Consider the following 20,784-nt stretch of genomic DNA (forward strand, 5'->3'; position numbering starts at 1 on the left):
GAAAGAGTGGGCACAGTGATGCAAGCCATTATTTCGTAGGGTAAGTAATATTTTCTTCTTATATAGTCTGTGTCTGTAAAGATACATGCCAGAACAAGAGAGTGAAGTAAAAAAGCACAAAGAGAAACAAAAGGATTCAATATCTCAGAGATCATTTTTTATCAACAAATCAAGCATATATCCATCCAAGTTGCTGGAAATGAAGAACACTAGCAAGATCAAATAAACATAATACAAGGAGGTAAAATGGATATCATATTGTAACCCCTGGCTGGAGCTACCCCAATGGAGGACATGAGCATCATAAAGTGAAATATTACAGGAAGCTACATTTGAATGCTTTTCAAGGCTACCAGGATAAGAAATAGAAACCCTGTCACTTTTTGCATCGCATCTCACACTTGATTTCGTTCATTGATGGGATTTTCTATTTTCTTCCAACTGTCAAATTGTTTGCTAATTTGAACCCACAACTATTCTTCTGCTTGTGATAGTGTTGTCTGATTGCAGGAACAATATATCCTGCATGATAGGAGGTGGCATAATTTTGAGGCATGAAATGCATTCCGTTAGTACTAGTTTTTTTTTTTTTTTTTTTTTGGTGAACTTCTGCTAGTACGCCTTAATATATATATATATATAAAGAACTTTTTGGTAGAAAAAAAATAGAGTGATAGTTTTATTTTTCATCGACTTAATCCATTTGGCGACATCTGCCCCTTATTTATCTATCTATATATGTATGTATGTATGTATATAAATATATATGTGTGTGTATGCATATAAAATTTCCTATAGGGTGCTTGCACAGAAATTTTCGTCCACACATTCTTAGGCATTCATAAAAAAAATATTAATTTTTTATTTTAATAAATTATTAGATAACTTGTGAATTTTTCGTGGGTTTAGGGAAGTGGTTCTTTGAAGTAGTTCGCAAGAAGAAATTTTTTTTACTGAAATATTGTAACAAACCAGAAACTCATCCAAAATGGCTAGCCAAAACGTATTTTTGGGGTTCTTTAGTTCTGTATAAGTATTTAAAAGCTTTTCGGCGAATAACTGACGTGGAACTAAAAACACGCTCGCATGATCCTCATAAATATTTGTCTAAGAAACTGATGCCTACGTATATGATACCTGAAAAAGTAATTTTTTGCATATTTGATTGGCGATAGAAAAATAACACATTTCAAAAAAAGCTCATATTTAATTTAGCATATATATATATATATATATATATATATATATATATATATATATATATATAATATTTTTAATAAAAAAATTACCTTATTCTATCTAAAAATTTAAATTATTTTTAGAAAAAAATATCTTCTTTGCTAAAATGAAAATGAAAGGCAGACTGGCTTGGCACTTTGGGCAGCTACTTGCCCTCCCTACTAAAACCTCAGCGTCGCCCCCCCTGTTTCCTTGAAAACCTCAGCGTCGCCCCCCCTGTTTCCTTGAAAGCCCATGTCCCCGTAACAGCTTACATGGCGGCGAACGCCGCCTCGGTTCTCAACCGTCTGATCCAAAACGCCGCCCGACCCAGAAAGCCTTTCAAACCCACCAACCAATCCCCCACCGCCTCCATCCTGCCCCACCTCGACTCCGGCGACCTCCCCCGCGCCATCGCCGCCCTCGCCGCCTCCGCCGTCCCTTTCCCCGCCTCCGTCTACGCTCGCCTCCTCCAGCTTTGCTCCTCCCGCCGCGCCCTCGTCGAGGCCCGCCGCATCGAGTCCCACCTCGTCGCCTTCTCCCCTTCCCCCTCCACCTTCCTCCTCAACCGCGCCATCGAGACTTACGCCAACTGCGGCAGCCTGAGGGACGCCCGCGAGCTGTTCGACGAGATGCCCAAGCGGGACGGCGGCACCTGGAACGCCATCATCGCCGCGTGCTCCCGCGCCGACCAGCCCGAGGAGGCGCTATCCTTGTTCTCCCGCATGAATAGGTCCGGCATTCGCCCGAAAGATGTCACCTTGGCCTCCGTGCTCGGTTGCTGCGCCGACCTCTTGGCCCTCTTCCTTGCAAAGCAAATCCACGGCCTAATTCTGAAGCTTGGGTTCTGTTTGAACGTGATTCTGGGCACCTCACTCGTCGACGTCTACGGGAAGTGCTGGGTGATCGATGATGCAAGGAGGATGTTTGATTCCATTGCGACCCCGAATGCTGTTTCCTGGAATGTCATTGTCCGCCGCTACTTGGAGGTGGGTAGAGGAAAGGATGCAGTCTCTATGTTCTTTCGCATGATTAAACGCGGCATAAAGCCATTGAATTTTACCGTTTCGAATGCTCTTATGGCATGTTCGGATATTTCAGCGCTCAAGGAGGGATGCCAGGTCCACGGAATGGTCCTGAAGATTGGTTTTGAAGGGGATAATGTTGTAAGGAATTCGCTCATGGAGACATATGCAAAGTGTGGTGTTCTTGAGGACGCTCGTAGGCTCTTTGATCAGTCCACCTCAAAGGATGTGGTCTCATGGACTTCCATGGTGTCGGGTTACGCAGCATGTGGGAGAATCAGTGAGGCAGAGGCACTCTTTGAGGAGATGCCTGAAAGGAATGTTGTCTCCTGGAATGCAATGCTGGTGGGTTACGTGCGGTCCCTTCACTGGGACAAGGCCATGGATTTCTTTCACCGGATGAGAGGAGAAACTGAAGAGACCAACCTTGTCACTCTTGGTTTAGTACTGAATGTGTGCGCCGGGCTTTCGGATCTTGATTGGGGGAAACAGATTCATGGGTTTGCTTACAGACATGGCCTCTGCTCAAATCTCTTTTTCGGCAATGCTCTTCTAGATATGTACGCGAAATGCGGGTGCCTGAGAAGCGCTGAGCTTTGGTTTCTTAGTATGGCATCTCAGAGGGATAGGATATCATGGAATTCATTGATCTCAGGGTATGGGCGGCACGGCCCGAAGTGAAGAGGCCTTGCATGCTTTCAGCGAGATGCAATGGGAGACATGTGCAGATGAGTTCACATTCAGCACGATATTGGCTGCTTGTGCGAATATCTTCATGCTCGAACACGGGAAGGAAATCCATGGCTACATGATCAGAAATGGCTTCGAGATGGATGTCATTATCAGAGGGGCATTGGTTGACATGTACTCCAAATGCCGGTTGATAGAGTATGGCATCAAAGTTTTTGAAATGGAGAGTTCACGGGATATAGTCCTCTGGAATTCGATGATTTTAGGATGTGCTTATAATGGGAGGGGTGAGTATGGTCTTGAACTATTTGAAGCGATGCGGAAAGATGGGATTAGGGCAGACAATGTCACTCTCATTGGCATTCTACTTGCTTGTATCAGTGAGGGCTATGTCAATTTGGGTCGACGGTATTTTGATTCGATGACTGAAGAGTATGGTATCATACCTCGGGTTGAGCATTACGAATGTATGATTGAACTATTAGGCAAGCATGGCTTCATGGTTGAACTCGAGGATTTCGTCGAACACATGCCATTCGAGCCGACCATCCCAATGTGGACAAGAATCTTTGACTGTTGCCGAGAACACGGGAACAGAAAACTAGGAGAAAGGGCTGCAAGATGCATCAGTGAATCAAACCCCTTGAATCCAGTTCAGTTTGAGGTCCTTTCTCCAGAGTCTTCTGACTGCACTTAACAAGTGATGAAGCTAGTTTACATCAATTACAGAGTGTAGGCGTCAAAAGGTCTCAAATGTGGATGAATGATGTGATCATATGGATCCTTTTGCAAACTACCCCGGCATGGCAATGGCTGTTTGGTGACTGATGAATCAAGCTGTGGCTTCACAAGGTTGGAAGGGGTTCACAAATCGAGCAAATACAATTGCAAGCAGCATTATCTGCTTGTGTTGCCCATGGGGAGGCTCTGCGTTATTATTCGGAGAAAGGTGATCAATGGTAAAGCATGAAATTTTGGTTCTTGCTTTACAATTGCAACGAGGAGGCTAGTGTGAATAAACACTATCCATACTATGGTACTCGTGCTTTTACATTTGACCGTTGGAGCTCAAATTAGTGAAGAAAACAAGAATTACACCACCACAAACATGGGTGATGCGTCAAATTTGTAGCAACGCAGCATCTATGAAATGTATCATGATAAATTGCTGACAAGATTTCAAATATGAAGAAGGGATCTCATTAAATTCCTAGTGGCTTATCAGTCCTGGAGTTGATGGAGTTTTGTAAAACTCTTTGGCCCCTCTTGGGTCCGGATATGTATTTTTTTCCTCATGCTTCTTTTTCTCAAAAATATGTAGCAATTCTCGATCATGAGTTATTTGCCAAACATTATACTGGCTAATACTGTTGCATTTCAACACCTGTCTTTTGGGTTTATATATTTGTGTTCGTTGTGAAAAGTTTTTCACCAATCCTGCACCAGTTAATGGCACACCGAGTATGATAATTTAGCAAGCTTGGATTCGTTATACAAATTGAGATAGATATTAAGGTTATGTAGATTAACCCATAACATTCAGCTCCTTGCAAGCATTTGCACCACCAACAAGAAGCAAGAGACATCTGCTCGAGGATGAACCATGCATGGACAGAGTATACACGATTATGGGGAAAGAACTGTACAAGTTCCTAGCAACAGCTAAATCAGAAATTCATTTGATCTCTCTCTGAGAAACGTTAAGAAATGCTAGGTCCAGAGAACCACCAACAGCATTTTATTGAGGAAATGAAGCAAAAAGAGACAACACTGCCACAAAGAGGTCTGTCCCATGCAAGATTAAAAGAAAACCTCAACACGCCCAGCACCACGTTACGAAGCAAAGAATAATTCACCCCAAAATAATGTGTTAAACAAGAAGTGCTGAAACTTGGAAGTAGTATCATAGCCTCCAAAAGGATGATGCCACATCTCTTTAGCATCCTAAAACTCTTGCTGCTTGTGTCTGTTCAAACAATGTTAACAACTTCATCTGGTAGTCCACAAAATTATGTTTTGTCAAGTAAACCTCCATCCAGCGAAATGCACACATTCTTTTAATGACCATAATGAAGACCTGCTGCCCGAGCTTGCCTATAATTCCTCAAGGCATCTGATCTGCAAAGATTCAATCCTCAGAGACTCTCAGTACAGCTTTAGAGGGTTAAGGCTGAATTCATATAGCACTTCTCCTCCATAGGAACAGAATCACCAACTGGCCTACCAATGTAACCAATGATTTGATGCAGCTGCCTATCTTACTAAACACATTGCAACAAGCAGTCCCCTTCTTCATGACCAAACAGACTCTGCTCATAATTTAGATGATATCTTGTTTCCTTCATCTGATCGACCAAAGTGGCAAGCAACTCATAAATTTCCTCTGTTCGTTTATGAGACTTATCATCAGCTACAAACATATGCTTGCCGCTCCTCAGATCTATCCAACTGAAACCTGGATCCTTTCTAAATCCCTTCCCCTTCATGAGCAGCCTAACCTGTCGAACATCATCCCATTGACCTGCTGCAGCATATATATTAGACAACATCAGATATCTTGCTCCATTCTCAGGCTCCAACTCAAAGAGGTACTCAGAAGCTCTTTCCGCAAGCTCTAAATTTCCATGCACTCGGCATGCCCCAAGGAGAGCTCCCCATGTCCCAACACTGCTCAATTCATGTTTGGAATGCAAATCCTTGTTGAGTTCCATGGCTTCCTCTAGTTGGCAATTGCGCCCAAGTGCATCGACGAAAGCGGCATAGTGCTCTGGCCTTGGCTTTAGTCCATACTTCCTCTCCATCGAGTCAAGGAATTGACGACCCTCTGAGACTAGACCAGCATGGCTGCAAGCTGAGAGCACGCCAAGGAATGTGGTATGGTTTGGTGTAACCCCGGCTTTCATCATTTGTTCGAAGACAGCAAGAGATCGCTTGCCATGCCCATTCCGAGCGAAGCCAGTAACCATCGAGTTCCAAGAGACAACGTCTCGCTCGGGCATTGCGTCAAACACATTCGCGGCCGAGGCCATATCCCCACACTTAGCGTACATATCGATCAAAGCATTCGAGGTGAAGATGTTGAAAGAATCCAATCCAATGCACTTCCTGACCATGAAGCCATGCACCTGCTTCCCCCGAGCAATAAGTCCTAAGCCCGCGCAAGCACTCAAAACCGAGACCAAAGTAAATGGTGTTGGACCAACTCCCTCTTCTATCATCCGCCTGAAGAGCTCCAATGCTGCCTCCCCCTCCCCATTCTGCTCATACCCGGAAACAAGTGCCGTCCATGAGACTGCATTCCGCTCCGGCATCCGATCGAACGCCAACCAGGCCTCTTCGAGCCTGTGAGCAGAGGCATACGCCGCAACCAGCGATGTCCAAGAAATGACATCTCTCGTCTCCATCCGATCGAAGAGCTCGCGGGAGACCTCAGCATCACCGCACTTCCCGTAAGCGTCGATCATCACATTCGACATTATGACATTAAAGTCCAACCCAGCGCCGATAGCAGCGCCATGGAGCTGGCGAAGAGAATTTAGGGCCCCAAGGTTGGCACATGCGGTCGCAACACCAACGACGGTGAATTTGTCGAAGGAGTGGTCCTTCCGCATTCGGGTGAAGAGGTTCAGCGCTTCTCTGTGGTGGCCATGGTGGGTTAGGGTCGAGATCATGGTGTTATGGGAGACAAGATCTCGGTGGGACATCTGGTCGAACAGTTGGCGAGCGGCGTGGAGGTGGCCGGAGCGGCAGAGGGCGGCGAGGAGGGTGTTGTAGGAGTGGTGGTTTTTGAAGGGGAGGTCGGTGAAGGCGGAGACGGCGGAGGGGAGGGAGCCGGAGAGGGAGTAGAGGTGGACAAGGCGGTTGGCGAGGACGGTGTGGTGGTTGAGGGCGGTCTTGAGGAGGTGGGAGTGGAGGTGGCGGCCGAGCCGGAGGTCTTTGGCGGCGATGCATCTCTCTATTAAGGAGAGGAAGCGAGCGACGGCGGCGGCAGCAGCGGCGGCGGCGGCGGAGGTGGTGGTGTTGAGGCACATGCTGGTGGTGGTCCGAGGAACAAAGAAGCATGGTGGTGATTCGGTTTTGATGTCTCACACATCACACCATTTATCGACAAGAAGGAATTTTGGAGCGCAATAAATGGATATCTTATAGCTTCTCAAGGAGAACAAGAGAAAGCTCACAGCATGTAAAGCTTTTAATAGCACAAAACAAAACCCTTAGAAAGATTTGAGCTTTGTACCCTCATTATACCTCATTGGTGAATGCTGACTGTGTACAGATGGAGATTGGTCATGCCAAGCAAGGAGTAGAATTGAAGTTTAATGTCTTGGAAGCTACATACAAGAGGTAAGTTTTATTGTTTTTGAATGTTTCCAATTTTCTTTTTTCCTTTTTGTGATACTCCAATTTAACAAGGATGTTATGCAAGACTACATAGATAAGAATACAATGGCATGTTACGAATAGAAATACTGTCTGATGCTTGCTGTATTATTATTCCATCAGCTAGCGAAAAACTTGAAAGGGATCCGTCAAAACAAAAAGATTGGTCGGAATCTTTTTTAAGTTTGTATTGAATATATATAGCATATACAAGAGTGATTATAGGAGAAAATTACGGCAGCAATTTGAATTCAAAATTTGAATTTGAATAAAAAGAAAGTAGGAAAAAAATAATAAGAAGATTACAAAAATAATTTAAATTCAAAAATTAAATTGAATGGAGAGATTTAAGGTATGTCATTAAAAACTAAGGTTAATTTGAAGAAATTTGATGGTTAAAGGATATGCTACCCATCTATGATGGTAATGGGAACAAAAACAGAGGCAGAAACCACAATTTTTTTTCTTCATCCTTATTTAACCTTCTCCACAAATTTCTTCATGCATATGATGAGTAAACATAATACATTTCTGTTAGAATAATTTCAAAAATATGGGCTTACACTGATTGCGTATTTTTGTTTTATAAAATGGGTTAGACGTATGGCTCAGAATGGTACTATGATTAAGCCCAATATGATGTGTGATCATTTTGTTTTATGGGCTTTGGTGCACCTTGGATGTATAGGATTGAGTCCTATTTATTGTGGTACTTTTGGTATGTAGGCCAGGAAACCCAATTAGGGTTTTGGAGCCTTTAATGGGAAGGCTCCTCTATGTTTCCTATATATAGGCTAGGTCCCCCTCTCCTCTCCATATGGTTGATAGCTTGCCCCATTGACGGCTATCTTTTGTGAGGAGCAAGGAAGGGAAGATCCAGCCGCTATTATTCCAGGTGATTGAGGAACGTATTCAATATGTTTTCCGCAGGTATATCTCTTAAACTTGAATACGGTATTATTTGTGATTCTAAATCTTAGCATGTTATTATTTATAACTAACAATTGGTATCAGAGCCTCCATGCTAAGATTAGAGTCCTTCATACACAATTATGATTTCATCTAGACTTACGGATTAATTTTATGCATCGGTGAATGGATCTTCTACATAAATCTGCATACACAGATTTTTCATTGATAATCAAATATCAGGTTTGATTTTAATTTAAATCTGCCATTGTATATTATTTTCGGATTAAAAAAAAAAAAAAAAAAAACTCTGTTTTCCTTCTCCCGCATACATCCTTCATCTTCTTCCCGTTCTACAACTCCTCTCTTCATGGGCTAAAAGAAGAAGAAGATGAAGGATGGCAAGGGGCCTTCCTCGCCGCTGGCCGGCGCCTCTGTGCCGTGCGACGGCCGGCGGAAGGAGGCCGAGGCGGCTCGCCCGCCACCACCGCGGGCGGACGGCCGCCCCACGGTGCCACAGCAGGCGGACGCCGCCGCCGCTGCGGGCCGCGGGCGCGTCCCAAGCCACCCCACGGCCGGCCGCAGGCCGTGGGGGCCTCTCGGCGTCGGGGGCTTTCTTTCGGCCACCCCACGGCCGGCCGCAGGCCGTGGGGCCTCGCGGCTTCGGGGGCCTTCTCCCGGCTACCCCACAGCCGGCCGCGCAGCGGCCCGGGGAGCCTCGCCGGCCGCTCGCAGTGGCCGGCGTGGGTGGCAGCCATGGGTGGCAGCCGCGGGCTGCCACCATGGGGCAGCCATGGGTAGCAGCCACGGGCTGCTTCCCAAACAAGGCAACAGCGGCGGCCAGGAAGAAGATAGGCCAAAAAAAAAAAAAAAAAAAAAAAGTTTTAGGGTTTTGCCCTTTGATTGGGCTTGGGCCTACTAAGCCCAACCTGAATGGGTCCATGGTTGCAGGTTGGGCTCTTTTATATAACCAACCCAATTTTATTTAATGGACCATAATGGGTTTTTAGACCTGGGGCTAAGAGTTAGTAACCTATTTAATTATTATTTAAATATTGAATAAGCTGAATCAAGGCCCTCATGCATATTAATTATTGAGGTGTTAAATTAATAAATTATTAAATTTTGGACATCTCTTGCTGCCATATATGTCTTTTGTAATTAACATTTTTTTGTTTAATCAATCACATATGTTGTTTTTGATTATTTTTGTAGCATGTTTAATGGTTATGATTTTGTCACATAACTATCATTTTGTGATTGAAATTGTTGGGCATAAAGACTATCCTTATTTTCCTATTTGAGAATATTTTGAAATTGAAGTGGGTGGTAGCCGCCAAAGTGGCACACTCACTGATATTTATCTGATTTTCTCAAAAAAAAAAAAAAAAGGGTAGCATTGCATTTTGCCAGATCATTGAATGCAATATCTTGCCCGAAGGTGTTATTGTGTATAATGATTTGGAAAAATGACATGAAGTGATTAATGGGATTACATTAGCCTAGAATCATTCTTCTGCCCAAAGGTGATGGTGTTTTTGACAGCTGATGTGATTTTGTTAATTGGCTTCATGATATGTCTTAAGAGGACCTTATAGCGTGTTGTATTGTTAGCCCAAAGGTGACTTTACAATGATGCACCAAGGCTCTTACCGTAATTAGACTTATATGTTTTTCAAGTTTGATTACGGACTATCTAATTAATAGCCCAAGTTGATTAGATAGATATGTTATCATCCATTGATTGCATGCATCACTTTTGGATGATATTAAATAAAATATGTTGTTTCCGCTTTTTTTTGAATGCCTGTTCCCTATCAAGCCAAATGTCTGTCGTTGAAACCTTGACTGGAAATAATATGTGAGATGGAAACGAGGCATAGAAATAGCACTGAGTTTTCTTGAGTTTAGATTTTGCTTTAGAGGAGCAGCACCGAGCTACGACCTCTCTAATGCACTAGTAATTTCAGCACCTCTTCACTAATCTGCAGATCCTCTCAAGTCATGAGCTAGGCTTCGGTTCAATTTTGATAGTCAAGTAATGGTTTAAGTTTTATGTAGGCAAACAGATAGATCCCAAGCTCATCTACTAGGTTTTATTGGGGAATTAAGAATGTGTCGATAAGCATTAGGCTTTTCTAGGCAGAAGTTAATGAGGGTTTTCAAGATAAAAAAAAAAAAATAAATAAATAAATAAATAAATAAATAAATAAATGATGATGGGTTTCTGGAATCAAACAACAGTTGAACTGATATGGAAAACAAATCGCCCGCTGATCACAGATCCATACTTAGCAGCAATGGATGGAGTGATGTGAGCAACAGACCAACTTGCTAATCAAAAATCTGCACTTAGTAGTAGACTGGTCACGGTTAGTAGACAATTAAGAGCTGAGTATTGAGACAGCATGTTTGTAGACAATTAAGAGATTGATTTGAGCATCGGAAAGGGACTATAAGGGGCTGCTTTAAGAGCAGACCGAGCTAGTATAATCAAATCTGAGCTAAGTCGGACCAGAAACCCTTATTCAAGCTGGTGGCTACTTCTGATAGTTGAGGTTATATGCATGTAGAACTTGAAGCAGATTTAGGCTGGTTGGGTGCAGAAAAGGGAAAAGAATAGAAAATATTCTGAAGAAAGAAGACTTGCTCCAGACTCCCCATCTTGGTCAAGCCTTTTACTAAAACAATAAAGCCCCTAAGTTGGTTCAAACTTGAAATTAATTTTTAAGGAATCGAAACATTAGAGAAAGTAATATGTGACCTTTTCATAACCAATACAAAGGTCAACTCATCTCAACATTTTTGTCGAGATTCATCCAACATCTTTAATATGTCCTGAAATCATGGCAGACTCCATGAGGACTACTACAGCTAATTGATATGTCCTAAATATGTGGTAGACTCCACAAGTCCTACTACAGTTTATTGGCATGCCCTATCTCCTTTGGCAACCATGACATTCAATATGAACCTGCTAGCATGGTCGTTTTATGGTCCAATTTCATGATATAGTCACCTGCAATAAGGCATGTACTATACCTACTATTAAAGGCAAAATGCAATTTCCCCAATTGCTTGGAACAAAAGATTTGGTCATCGAGCCTCTGTTGGTTTTGATGCAACTGACATATTTTAAGCCATCAATAAACATCCATTTTCTGTGTTGTGGCATAAGCATTTATGCCACATTTCAAAGGAGCGAATGGAAAGATTGATGAAAGCTGACATTCTGCCCTCTCTGAATTTTTCAGATATTTACACTTACGTAGATTGTATTAGGAAAAGCTGACTAAAACTATAAGGAAGAGATCCACTAGGAGCGATGGTTCTTTTGGATCTTATTCACATCGATATTAGTGGACCGTTACTTTCTACTATATGTGGGAACAAATATTTCATAACCTTCATTGATGATTTCCCGCATTATAGTTATGTTTACTTGAGTAATGATAAATCTCTCGCTCTTGAGAAATTCAAGATATTTAAAATGGAAGTTGAAAAACAATGTGGGAAAAGTATCAAAGTTGTGAGATCTGACCGTGGTGGTGAATACTATGGTAAGTATGACGAGTCTGGTCAGAACATGGGTGATTTTGCAAGATTTTTACAGCAAAGTGGGATAGTCCCTCAATACACAATGCCAGGAACACCTGAGCAAAATGGTGTTTCTGAAAGGCATGATCGGACTCTGAAGGATAAGGTTAGCAGTATGATTAGTAAAACAAATTTGTCAGAATTCTTATGGGGTGAAGCATTGAAATCTATCGTATACATTCTGAAAAATGTTCCTAGTAAAGATGTTGAGAAAACTTCTTTTGAATTGTAGACATGACGTGAACCCAATTTAGCCCATTTTAGAGTTTGGGGCTGCCCAGTTGAGGTTAAGATTTATAATCCTACTGAAAAGAAATTAGACCCCAAATCTACACCAGAATTTATAGATCAAAGGGCTATAAGTTCTATAGTCCTAATCATGGCACCAAAATTATTGAGTTCATTATGGAGAAATTTCTTTCTTGTACTTGGTACTAGTGGGAGTTCTGTATTAAAGAAAACTTTTACAGAACCGAGTCAAGTTGTGGTTTCAATTTTCGTTGTACAAGAAAGAGTTATTTTTCAGCTGATTGCCACAGTTCATGAAGAACGTAAGCATCAAGAAGAGCCTCACGTTCCTCCTCAAACAGTGGTTGAGTTAGTTTTTTGAACCACAGGTTAGGAGACCACAAAAAAAAAAAGAAAGAATGTCTGCCCTGCCTAATGACTATATTTTCTATTTACTAGCGAGTGATTTTAATATTGGGCGTAACATTAATTCCGTCCCTTTTAAAGAAGCATTAACAAGACCTGACTCAAATAAATAGCTGAATGCCATAGAAGATGAAATATTTTCTATGAAGAGAAATAGAGTTTGGAAACTTGTTGGGCTTCTACCACATGTTAACACCATAGGTTGCAAATAGGTTTACAAATTCAAGTTAGACTTAAAAGGAAAATTTGGTGTGTAAGTTGAACAAATCTATATATGGGCTCAAGCAAACATTCCGACAATGATATTTGAAATTTGATGAAGTTGTGACTTCTCTTGGTTTTATTGAAAATACAGTGGACCAATGCATTTATCTCAAGATCAGTGGGAGAAAATTCATTTTTCTCGTTTTGTATGTGGATGATATTTTACTTGCTAGTAGTGACTTAGGGTTACTTCATGAGACAAGGAAAATATCATTGCTAATTTTGAAAAGAAAGATCTTGGGGAAGCTTCTTTTGTACTATAAATTGAGATACATCGTGATAGAGATCATGGCTTGTTGGGACTTTCGCAAAAGATATACATACGACGCATCCTAGAGAGGTTCAATATGCAAAACTGTGCACCTGGTGATGTACCTATAGTAAAAGGGGATAAGTTCAGCAAAGCCCAGTGTCCAAGAAATAAACTTGAAAGAGAATCTTTGAAGAACATACTCTATGCAAGAGCTGTAGGGAGCCTGATGTATGCTCAAGTTTGCACTAGAGCAGACATAGCCTATGCAGTGAGTGTCTTTTGTAGATTTTAATCGAATCCAGGACAAGAGCATTAGAAAGCAACTAAGAAAGTTTTGAGATTATTGAAAACGACTGAAGGTTATATGCTTACCTTTCAGCGTACAGATCATCTTGAGGTGGTAGGCTACTCAGATTTTGATTTTGTAGGATGTCAAGATAATCTGAAGTCAACTTCAGGTTATATTTTTATAATGACTGGTGGTGCTATTTTTGGGAAAGGTATTAAGCAAACTCTAGTGGCTTCTTCTAACATGCAGGCTGAATTTGTGGCATGTTATGGAGCTACAGTCCAAGCCATTTGGTTGAGAAATTTTATTTCAGGACGAAAAGTTGTTGATTCCATCTCGAGACCAATTACCATCTATTGTGATAATAGTGTAGCGGTATTCTTTTCAAAGAATAACAAGAGTTCTGGTGGCTCTAAGCATATAGACATCAAGTACTTGGTGGTCAAAGATAAAGTTAAAGAAGGGCAGGCAAAAATAGAGCATATAAATACAAAAGCAATGATTGCAGATCCATTAACTAAGGGACTCGCAACGAAAGTCTTTAAGACACATATTGCTAATATGGGCATTGTGGAAACCTTTGATGTTTTTGGTTAGTGGGAGTTATTTATGTAAGAGAACTATATTTTGGCTTGATCCTTTTTACAGGGTATGTAGGCAACCCATATGCTTCGGGTACAGCCTCTTCCAATTATAAAAAAAAAAAAAAATTTATCTTCCTATTTATAATTCTGTATTTTGTGCACAGAAATTATAATTATGTTTGAGCATGCATTGCACATATGTCTTTTATTATGATATCATTTTGATCTCGAGATATAATGCATAAAGACATGATGTGAGTCTCTTTTGAGACATGTGGCTTCTTTTGAAGCATTTATGAGGACCAATATGAATTAGCACACCTTTGATCACATTTTGGTGCTAAGTTCATACTACATACTACCACATTGGTTGGAGGATGGGGATCCATGTCGATAAGGATGTTAGCATTTGTAGCTGTGGAGTGGTCTTACATCGATTAAATGGTGTAACGACTTCCATGTTCAATGTTGATGTTCTTGTTGGACCGGATCATGTATCCAAGGTGATTATCATTTGAGCTATATGTGTGGCCACTTTTGTAGTCTAACCCGAGAGTCGTTTTCAAAACAAAGTTTTTAAATTAATATGACAATCCGTGTTCGCCCAAGTGGGAGAATGTTAGAATAATTTCAAAATATGGGCTTACACTGATTGCGTATTTTTGTTTTATAAAATGGGTTAGACGTATGGCTCAGAATGGTACTATGATTAAGCCCAATATGATGTGTGATCATTTTGTTTTATGGGCTTTGGTGCACCTTGGATGTATAGGATTGAGTCCTATTTATTGTGGTACTTTTGGTATGTAGGCCAGGAAACCCAATTAGGGTTTTGGAGCCTTTAATGGGAAGGCTCCTCTATGTTTCCTATATATAGGCTAGGTCCCCCTCTCCTCTCCATATGGTTGATAGCTTGCCCCATTGACGGCTATCTTTTGTGAGGAGCAAGGAAGGGAAGATCCAGCCGCTATTATTCCAGGTGATTGAGGAACGTATTCAATATGTTTTCCGCAGGTATATCTCTTAAACTTGAATACGGTATTATTTGTGATTCTAAATCTTAGCATGTTATTATTTATAACTAACAATTTCAACTTCCTTGGGTTGTTATTAGCTTACTTTACATGCATTAAGTAATGAACCACACATTATCTTGTTCCAACTATTACTGTCATCAAGTCATCATTCTACCTCCAAACATATGGCACCACTGAGTTCTCGTAGCTTAATTCAGTAACTGAAGCTTGGGTTCTAAGTATGCCATGCACATCTGTTCTTTTCATAGGATTTCCTGATGATAATAATATGTGAAAACTTCACCACATTATTGACACAACTAGTATTACTTGTGCCAAATATAATATCACTGTAAGATATTGCGGAATATTTTTACAAAATAATAATTGGGTGAGCTGGAACATCATCAGAGTTGGGTTATATTGACTATCATGTTCTTATAAAGCATTGAAATGAAATATTTTGCCTGAAGCTTCAAGAAAACAGAGACCTCTCTTTTTCTCCATAGTTTTCCTTCTTTTTTGTCTTGTTTCCTTTTATGTTCTCTTGTCTATGTTATAATCCAGCTCTGATTATTAAGAATAAGAGGCCTGAGAACTAAAACATGTTATTGTCCTGAATTTATCGGCATATTGAGATCTTCCTACTAATACAGAGATTCCCTTTTCCTGAATAAAAGTTTTCTCTTCTAGAACCCTTCACATCTAGAAGGAAAGAAAGCTTTGTGGTCTAGGTTCAAAACCTAGTCCAGCTCTTGATATTAATGTTGGAAAAAGACCACTAGCGGCAGAAAAGGACCTGTTCTCAACTTCAGCTAGCCTTCCATTTGTAGTTAGACAAATTCTAAATTCTATTAGTATTCTAAGTCCTTGCTGTCACCTACCAAAGAAGAATCTCACATCTCATCCAGTTACTGAGTGTGCCAGCTAATCAAAGCTAATGGGCACCACCTAATAGGACACCATCTAATTTCAAATCAAGGGCGATCTGTGTATAAACTCTTCTTTCCTAGGTTGAAATCGGATAAGATACTAACATATCTATTTTTATATTTATTTTGTTTAATGAATACAAATATGAATACTTATGTTAGTCAGATGCAAAAGTTTATGTTCATAGAGATACGGATATAAATCGGATACCAAAAGCATAAATATAAATACAAATATAAATAGAATGATTAAACTTTACGACTACAGAATCATAAATATTACTAAGTGAATGATAAATTAAGTTAATAGTATATTAATATAGTTATTTATTGTTTTTTAGAAGTTCATGAGTGATAAATAAAATTAAATAGAGTTATAAATAGAATCAGATATTCAAATACGAACTGAATAATTATCTATTTATTTTTCTGTAGTTAATTATTTTTAAAAAAAATTTTATAAATACTAAATAGAATTTTAAATGAAACCAGATATTCGTACCTTTTCTACCAAGTTATGTGTGGAGGACCAAAACACTCCGCCAGTCATGATGATTCTGACTGACATTAGAAAAAAAACATTTCGTTGTATGGGTCTACATTATTTGTTAGACAGAGACAGCCTTGGAAAATTATGTTACATTTGGATGGTTGGAAGGTTTCATCTATCATGCTTAACTTTGATCTCTTTCAAGGTTATTATTTTCTCCTTAGTACATTTCGACAAACAAGTAAAACTGTATCATGGGCATGAAAATACATTGAGCCAATAATTTTTTGGCAGATGCATCTGCTCTAACTTTCTCAAGATTGATGAAGTCATCTTCAATCACTTTTGATAGGAAAAATGTCAAAAAAAACACATGATTTGAGAATCTGCTAATGTTACATGAAGTGATGTTCTCATGCGTACAAATCACCTCTTTTATATTTAGGTTTTTTGACAGGCCTGACATATAACTGCAACATGGTCACTTTCAAGTGTTGGACCAATTCAATTTGAAAGGTACAAATCTCATGCGTAATCACAGTCATCCATGTATTGCATGATGGCCATGATTATATGATTACATAGACCCCATGCAGTATATGGGATGTCGCAAAATATACGGATGGCCATGATTGTGGAATTGGACCTCTCCCATTCAACTTCCATTTTAAACCATTACTACCTAGAAGTGCTTCATGGTCTTCAGGCCTTGTCTACTGTATTGGGAGGTTGAGAACATTTCCAGTGTATAATGAAAGTCACTCATAAACTCTGAACTAGTATTCTACCTCAACAAGCTCTGGTAGTGCTAAATATTATAGCAGGCTCACATATGAATTAAAACCTTAATAGATTGAAGCCAGATGGAACAGCAATTCTTGACTCTGTATCCCATATCTCAAAATTATCAGAAAGTGAGAAAATAAGAAGCACTAAGGTTTTAAAATGGCTCCAGAATGATGTTTTCTCATTTTATTTGATTTATTTAATGCTTGATTATATGCTATATTTATTTATTTCTTTATTCATAAAATAAACATAAAGAGCAAGCTATTGGCCTCTTTTTTCATAAAAATCAGCTAAATTGCTCTTCTTCAGAATGAGCTTTTATAAAATTCGCATTACCATGAACAATATCGAATAATATTAAGCAAGTGGGTTCAAATTCAACGAGATTCTGATTTTGATTCCTAGATGAGGATCCAGCATCCAACCAGATGACACTTCTGATATGAAATTTCTGTGATCGAAATCAAATTTTATGAATAAGTTGGCTTAGAATTCCTTGTTGTCAGCCTCCATATACTGTCCAAATTAAACTGGCATGCAACACGGAACATCATTTCGCATGTTTCACATTTATAATCTAATCCAACTGCCAAGTCTACTCTGAGATCTTATTTTATAATCTCGTTTTTCACATGATTAGCCATTGTTTGACAAAACCCATGGTGCAAATGTAGATAATGATGTTGCATTTAGCTAATGAAGCCATTTTATTCACCTTTTTAAGAGGAGTTTGGATTAAGATATATCATCAAAGCAGATTTATGTTCTCTCTCTTGCCGCGTTACTCGCCGGTGTGAACCATTCATTCCTCAAAGTGCACTACAAATAGAAGACTAATCTCAAGGACGGCTAAGAAGATTCTTGTTTCTCGAAGCAAAACTCATGGCTTGCTGACCGACTCGATCTTGCAATGCACATGTGGAACCATCATGATTCAAGCAATTAGTTGATATGTACATGCACACGCACAACCAAAATTCCATGTATTATTACTGGTGTCTACCATTTTCTAGAAGTAGACTACGAAGTTGACTACTTGTATAATTGGTGGAGAAATTTCATGTAAAATTTACGAATTTAATCAATTAGATTAATCGATCTTAGTTTAGCTGATTGGCATTCCTTTCCATAACCTTCATGACGGCATCTCCCTCATAATTCTTAGAAGAAAAGGAGAAAAACAATAACAACAAGAATATATCTTGCACACATTCTACTCCTCCATCCATATTTTTGCTTATTTATCAAGTTCAGAACCAGTCGGATTCCATTATAATAGTTAGGGTTTCTTAAGTATAGAATGAGTACTACAAAACCAGCTCATCCATTGACCTTAAACTAGGGAGTTAGGGGCTTCATATGATCTTTCCTTTAATCAGTCGGTTCGGTTCGCAAAGTGGACAGATTAATTTTCACTCAAACTTAGGTCTCATTTTTTCATTGCACTAATTCATAACACGAGGTGGTGGGACCGGCATGCGCCGTGAGGACTGGACCCAGGTCCAACATCTAATGCTGGATTCTTCTAGGTATTTGCATGGGACAAAACATTTAACAGAAGTGTTCTTTACGTCCATTTGAAGTGGGGAGCAACGTCCTTGTTTCACTCCCTGTGATTCCATACCCGACCTTTTCTACTGTATACAATAAGTCTGCGTCGGAGACTTGGATCCGAAGCATCCGAAGCATCTAATTCTTTATCATTCTGAAAATTGAGATCATATCATACCATTCATCACTTTCTTCTCCTTCGTTTTGTAGTCATTTAACCAATAACCTATCAGCCCATTCTACACGCCCTATAAGTGGGTCCAGTACATGAGCCGTCTACCTTGACCCAAAACTATACAAGACTTCTCATATTGTGTCTTGGGTCCTACTCCAATTTGGTTTGGGTCTTCTTGGCTGGTAAAAAAATCTACCGGACCAGGACTGAATCAAAACCGAAATGGTTCGTGATTTGGGTCGAGTTTCGCTCCAAGATGACTCATCCCATAAGTTCAGGTTAGATCTAGGCTGACCATCATTGCATCTTTTAAGATTACGCAACCCAGGTGATGTGAAGTTATCATCACCAAATCTCAGAAACAAAACTTCAAGAAGGTTACCTTGCATGGCCTCTTTTGGAGAGAGAAAACAAAAGATTACGTGAGCATTCATCTAGAAACGAAGACTTTCCAACTCACCCTCTCAGGCCCACACAAAAGCAAGCCAACTTGATGAGGGAAAAAGACGCAAAATATGACACCGTCCCCAGCTATTAAAAGCAGACTTTGGCCCTTCCTCTCTGCAAACCACACCATTCCTCTCTCTCCCCACTATGATCCCTCAGTACCGAGGGCGAGAATTCCAAGCCAGAAACCAATTCACCTTCTCCAATCCTATCCACAGGGCGGGCAACGATCGGAATGCGTCGGATGGAATCGAGTATGGGACGTGGGCTGAGAGAATTAAAGGAAAGTATGGATACTTCGGCAAATCGGATGATCGTAACTTCGGTGCATGGCAACGAAGAGCTCCCCTGAATCATCATGGCGACCAAGTTGGCGAGGATGAATTCGGACGGCAAGCAAAACAAGAGGGTTATGACTCAGATGTTCCATCCCCGCCGTTGTGGAAGAAGCCAGGGTCGCCAATGGCCGAACAATTAGCGCAGGCCATTGCCGGATACCGGCAGGAGATGCTGGAGATAGTCCGGGATATGCCGGAGACAGCTTACGAGCTCTCTTTAAGAGATCTTGTGGAGTCACCAAGGATAGCGAAGCCACCGGTGCAGCAAACCTTAGGGAAAGGTGGAGAATTTTCGAAGGATAAGACCGAGAAGGAGAAAAGGAAGAAGGGAATAAGAAGGATGTCGAGGAGTGAGAGCATGGACCCTGGAGGCTTCCTTCTAAAGATGTTCCTTCCAAATCCACTCACTGGGAGGAGGAAGAAGAGCTTTGGAGGCTCTTCTGCTTGTGCAAAGGTTTCACCACAAGATTGTTGGAAGAAGAACACATCAGATGAAAAGGGAAGCAGCAGCAGCAGTAGCAGCAGCAGCAGAAGCAGAACCAGGCAAGCCTTTACTAGAATGAAATTTCTTGTAAAATCAGTTAACCATTTCCTTTAAATCAGTATAAACTTATAATTTATAGTTCAATAAGTAGAAGTAATGCAACAAAAATATCCCAGGAATTAGATAGGTAAAAAGTTATATCACAGTAGTATAAAATTAGATAGGAATGGCTACTAGTTAGGATAAAATTAATCAAGAAACCACTAAACAATTTCACTTACTGCGTAAATACTTCACCCGTTCCTTTGTTGTTGCAGGAAAGTGATTGGCTGCTATTCCTTCTTCCGCACAAATAAACACAAAGATGGAGAAAACTGAGGCGCCTCTGTTCTGTAAGGGAAACCATAATACACGTACCTTTGACAGCCCCTGTTTTAATTCTGGGATTGTTTGATGATGAGATCAGCTGAAAGTTGCCAGAATGACTCGTATAGGGGTACCTATCTTCGCTCTTTTGGTTTGTTATGCAAACTTGGTTCGGTAATTAAAATATGCTTTGGATCAAGTAATGTGGTTTGGAAGCACCAGCATTGTACTCTATATATATCAACAGAAAATTTTCGGGGTAAATTGATGTTATTTCTTTTCCTGCACCAGCATTGTACTCTATATATATCAACAGAAAATTTTTGGGATAAA

At 40.3% G+C, this 20,784-nt stretch overlaps 4 protein-coding genes across 4 annotated transcripts; 3 read left to right on the forward strand and 1 right to left on the reverse strand.

Moving 5' to 3' along the window:
- The first annotated feature begins 1,387 nt into the window (after positions 1-1,387).
- Positions 1,388-2,489, forward strand: LOC120107830 (pentatricopeptide repeat-containing protein At3g26540-like). The gene is made up of 2 exons (XM_039121311.1): positions 1,388-2,207; positions 2,320-2,489. The coding sequence occupies exons 1-2, from the start codon at positions 1,494-1,496 to the stop codon at positions 2,356-2,358; spliced, it is 753 nt and encodes a 250-aa protein (XP_038977239.1). The 5' UTR covers positions 1,388-1,493; the 3' UTR covers positions 2,359-2,489.
- A 432-nt stretch (positions 2,490-2,921) lies between these two features.
- On the forward strand, positions 2,922-4,170 carry LOC120107831 (pentatricopeptide repeat-containing protein At3g26540-like). The gene has a single exon (XM_039121312.1). It carries the CDS (start codon positions 2,950-2,952, stop codon positions 3,628-3,630), a length of 681 nt encoding a protein of 226 aa, XP_038977240.1. The 5' UTR covers positions 2,922-2,949; the 3' UTR covers positions 3,631-4,170.
- Positions 4,171-4,586: 416 nt separating this feature from the next.
- On the reverse strand, positions 4,587-7,401 carry LOC103713819 (pentatricopeptide repeat-containing protein At2g21090-like). The gene has a single exon (XM_008800847.4). It carries the CDS (start codon positions 6,962-6,964, stop codon positions 5,195-5,197), a length of 1,770 nt encoding a protein of 589 aa, XP_008799069.2. The 5' UTR covers positions 6,965-7,401; the 3' UTR covers positions 4,587-5,194.
- An 11,980-nt stretch (positions 7,402-19,381) lies between these two features.
- LOC103713817 lies at positions 19,382-20,784 on the forward strand. Its single transcript, XM_008800845.4, has 2 exons — positions 19,382-20,144; positions 20,403-20,784. Exons 1-2 carry the CDS (start codon positions 19,411-19,413, stop codon positions 20,461-20,463), a joined length of 795 nt encoding a protein of 264 aa, XP_008799067.2. The 5' UTR covers positions 19,382-19,410; the 3' UTR covers positions 20,464-20,784.

This window comes from Phoenix dactylifera, unplaced genomic scaffold (genome assembly GCF_009389715.1).
Source record: "Phoenix dactylifera cultivar Barhee BC4 unplaced genomic scaffold, palm_55x_up_171113_PBpolish2nd_filt_p 001035F, whole genome shotgun sequence".
Lineage (NCBI taxonomy): Eukaryota > Viridiplantae > Streptophyta > Magnoliopsida > Arecales > Arecaceae > Phoenix > Phoenix dactylifera.

Coding starts and splice junctions, on each gene's coding strand:
- LOC120107830 (XM_039121311.1), top strand. CDS start 1,494: ATGGCGGCGAACGCCGCCTCGGTTCTCAACCGTCTGATCCAAAACGCC. Junction 2,208..2,319: donor TTGTCCGCCGCTACTTGGAG/GTGGGTAGAGGA, acceptor CGGATATTTCAG/CGCTCAAGGAGGGATGCCAG.
- LOC120107831 (XM_039121312.1), top strand. CDS start 2,950: ATGCAATGGGAGACATGTGCAGATGAGTTCACATTCAGCACGATATTG.
- LOC103713817 (XM_008800845.4), top strand. CDS start 19,411: ATGATCCCTCAGTACCGAGGGCGAGAATTCCAAGCCAGAAACCAATTC. Junction 20,145..20,402: donor AGCAGCAGAAGCAGAACCAG/GCAAGCCTTTAC, acceptor TTGTTGTTGCAG/GAAAGTGATTGGCTGCTATT.
- LOC103713819 (XM_008800847.4), bottom strand. CDS start 6,964: ATGTGCCTCAACACCACCACCTCCGCCGCCGCCGCCGCTGCTGCCGCC.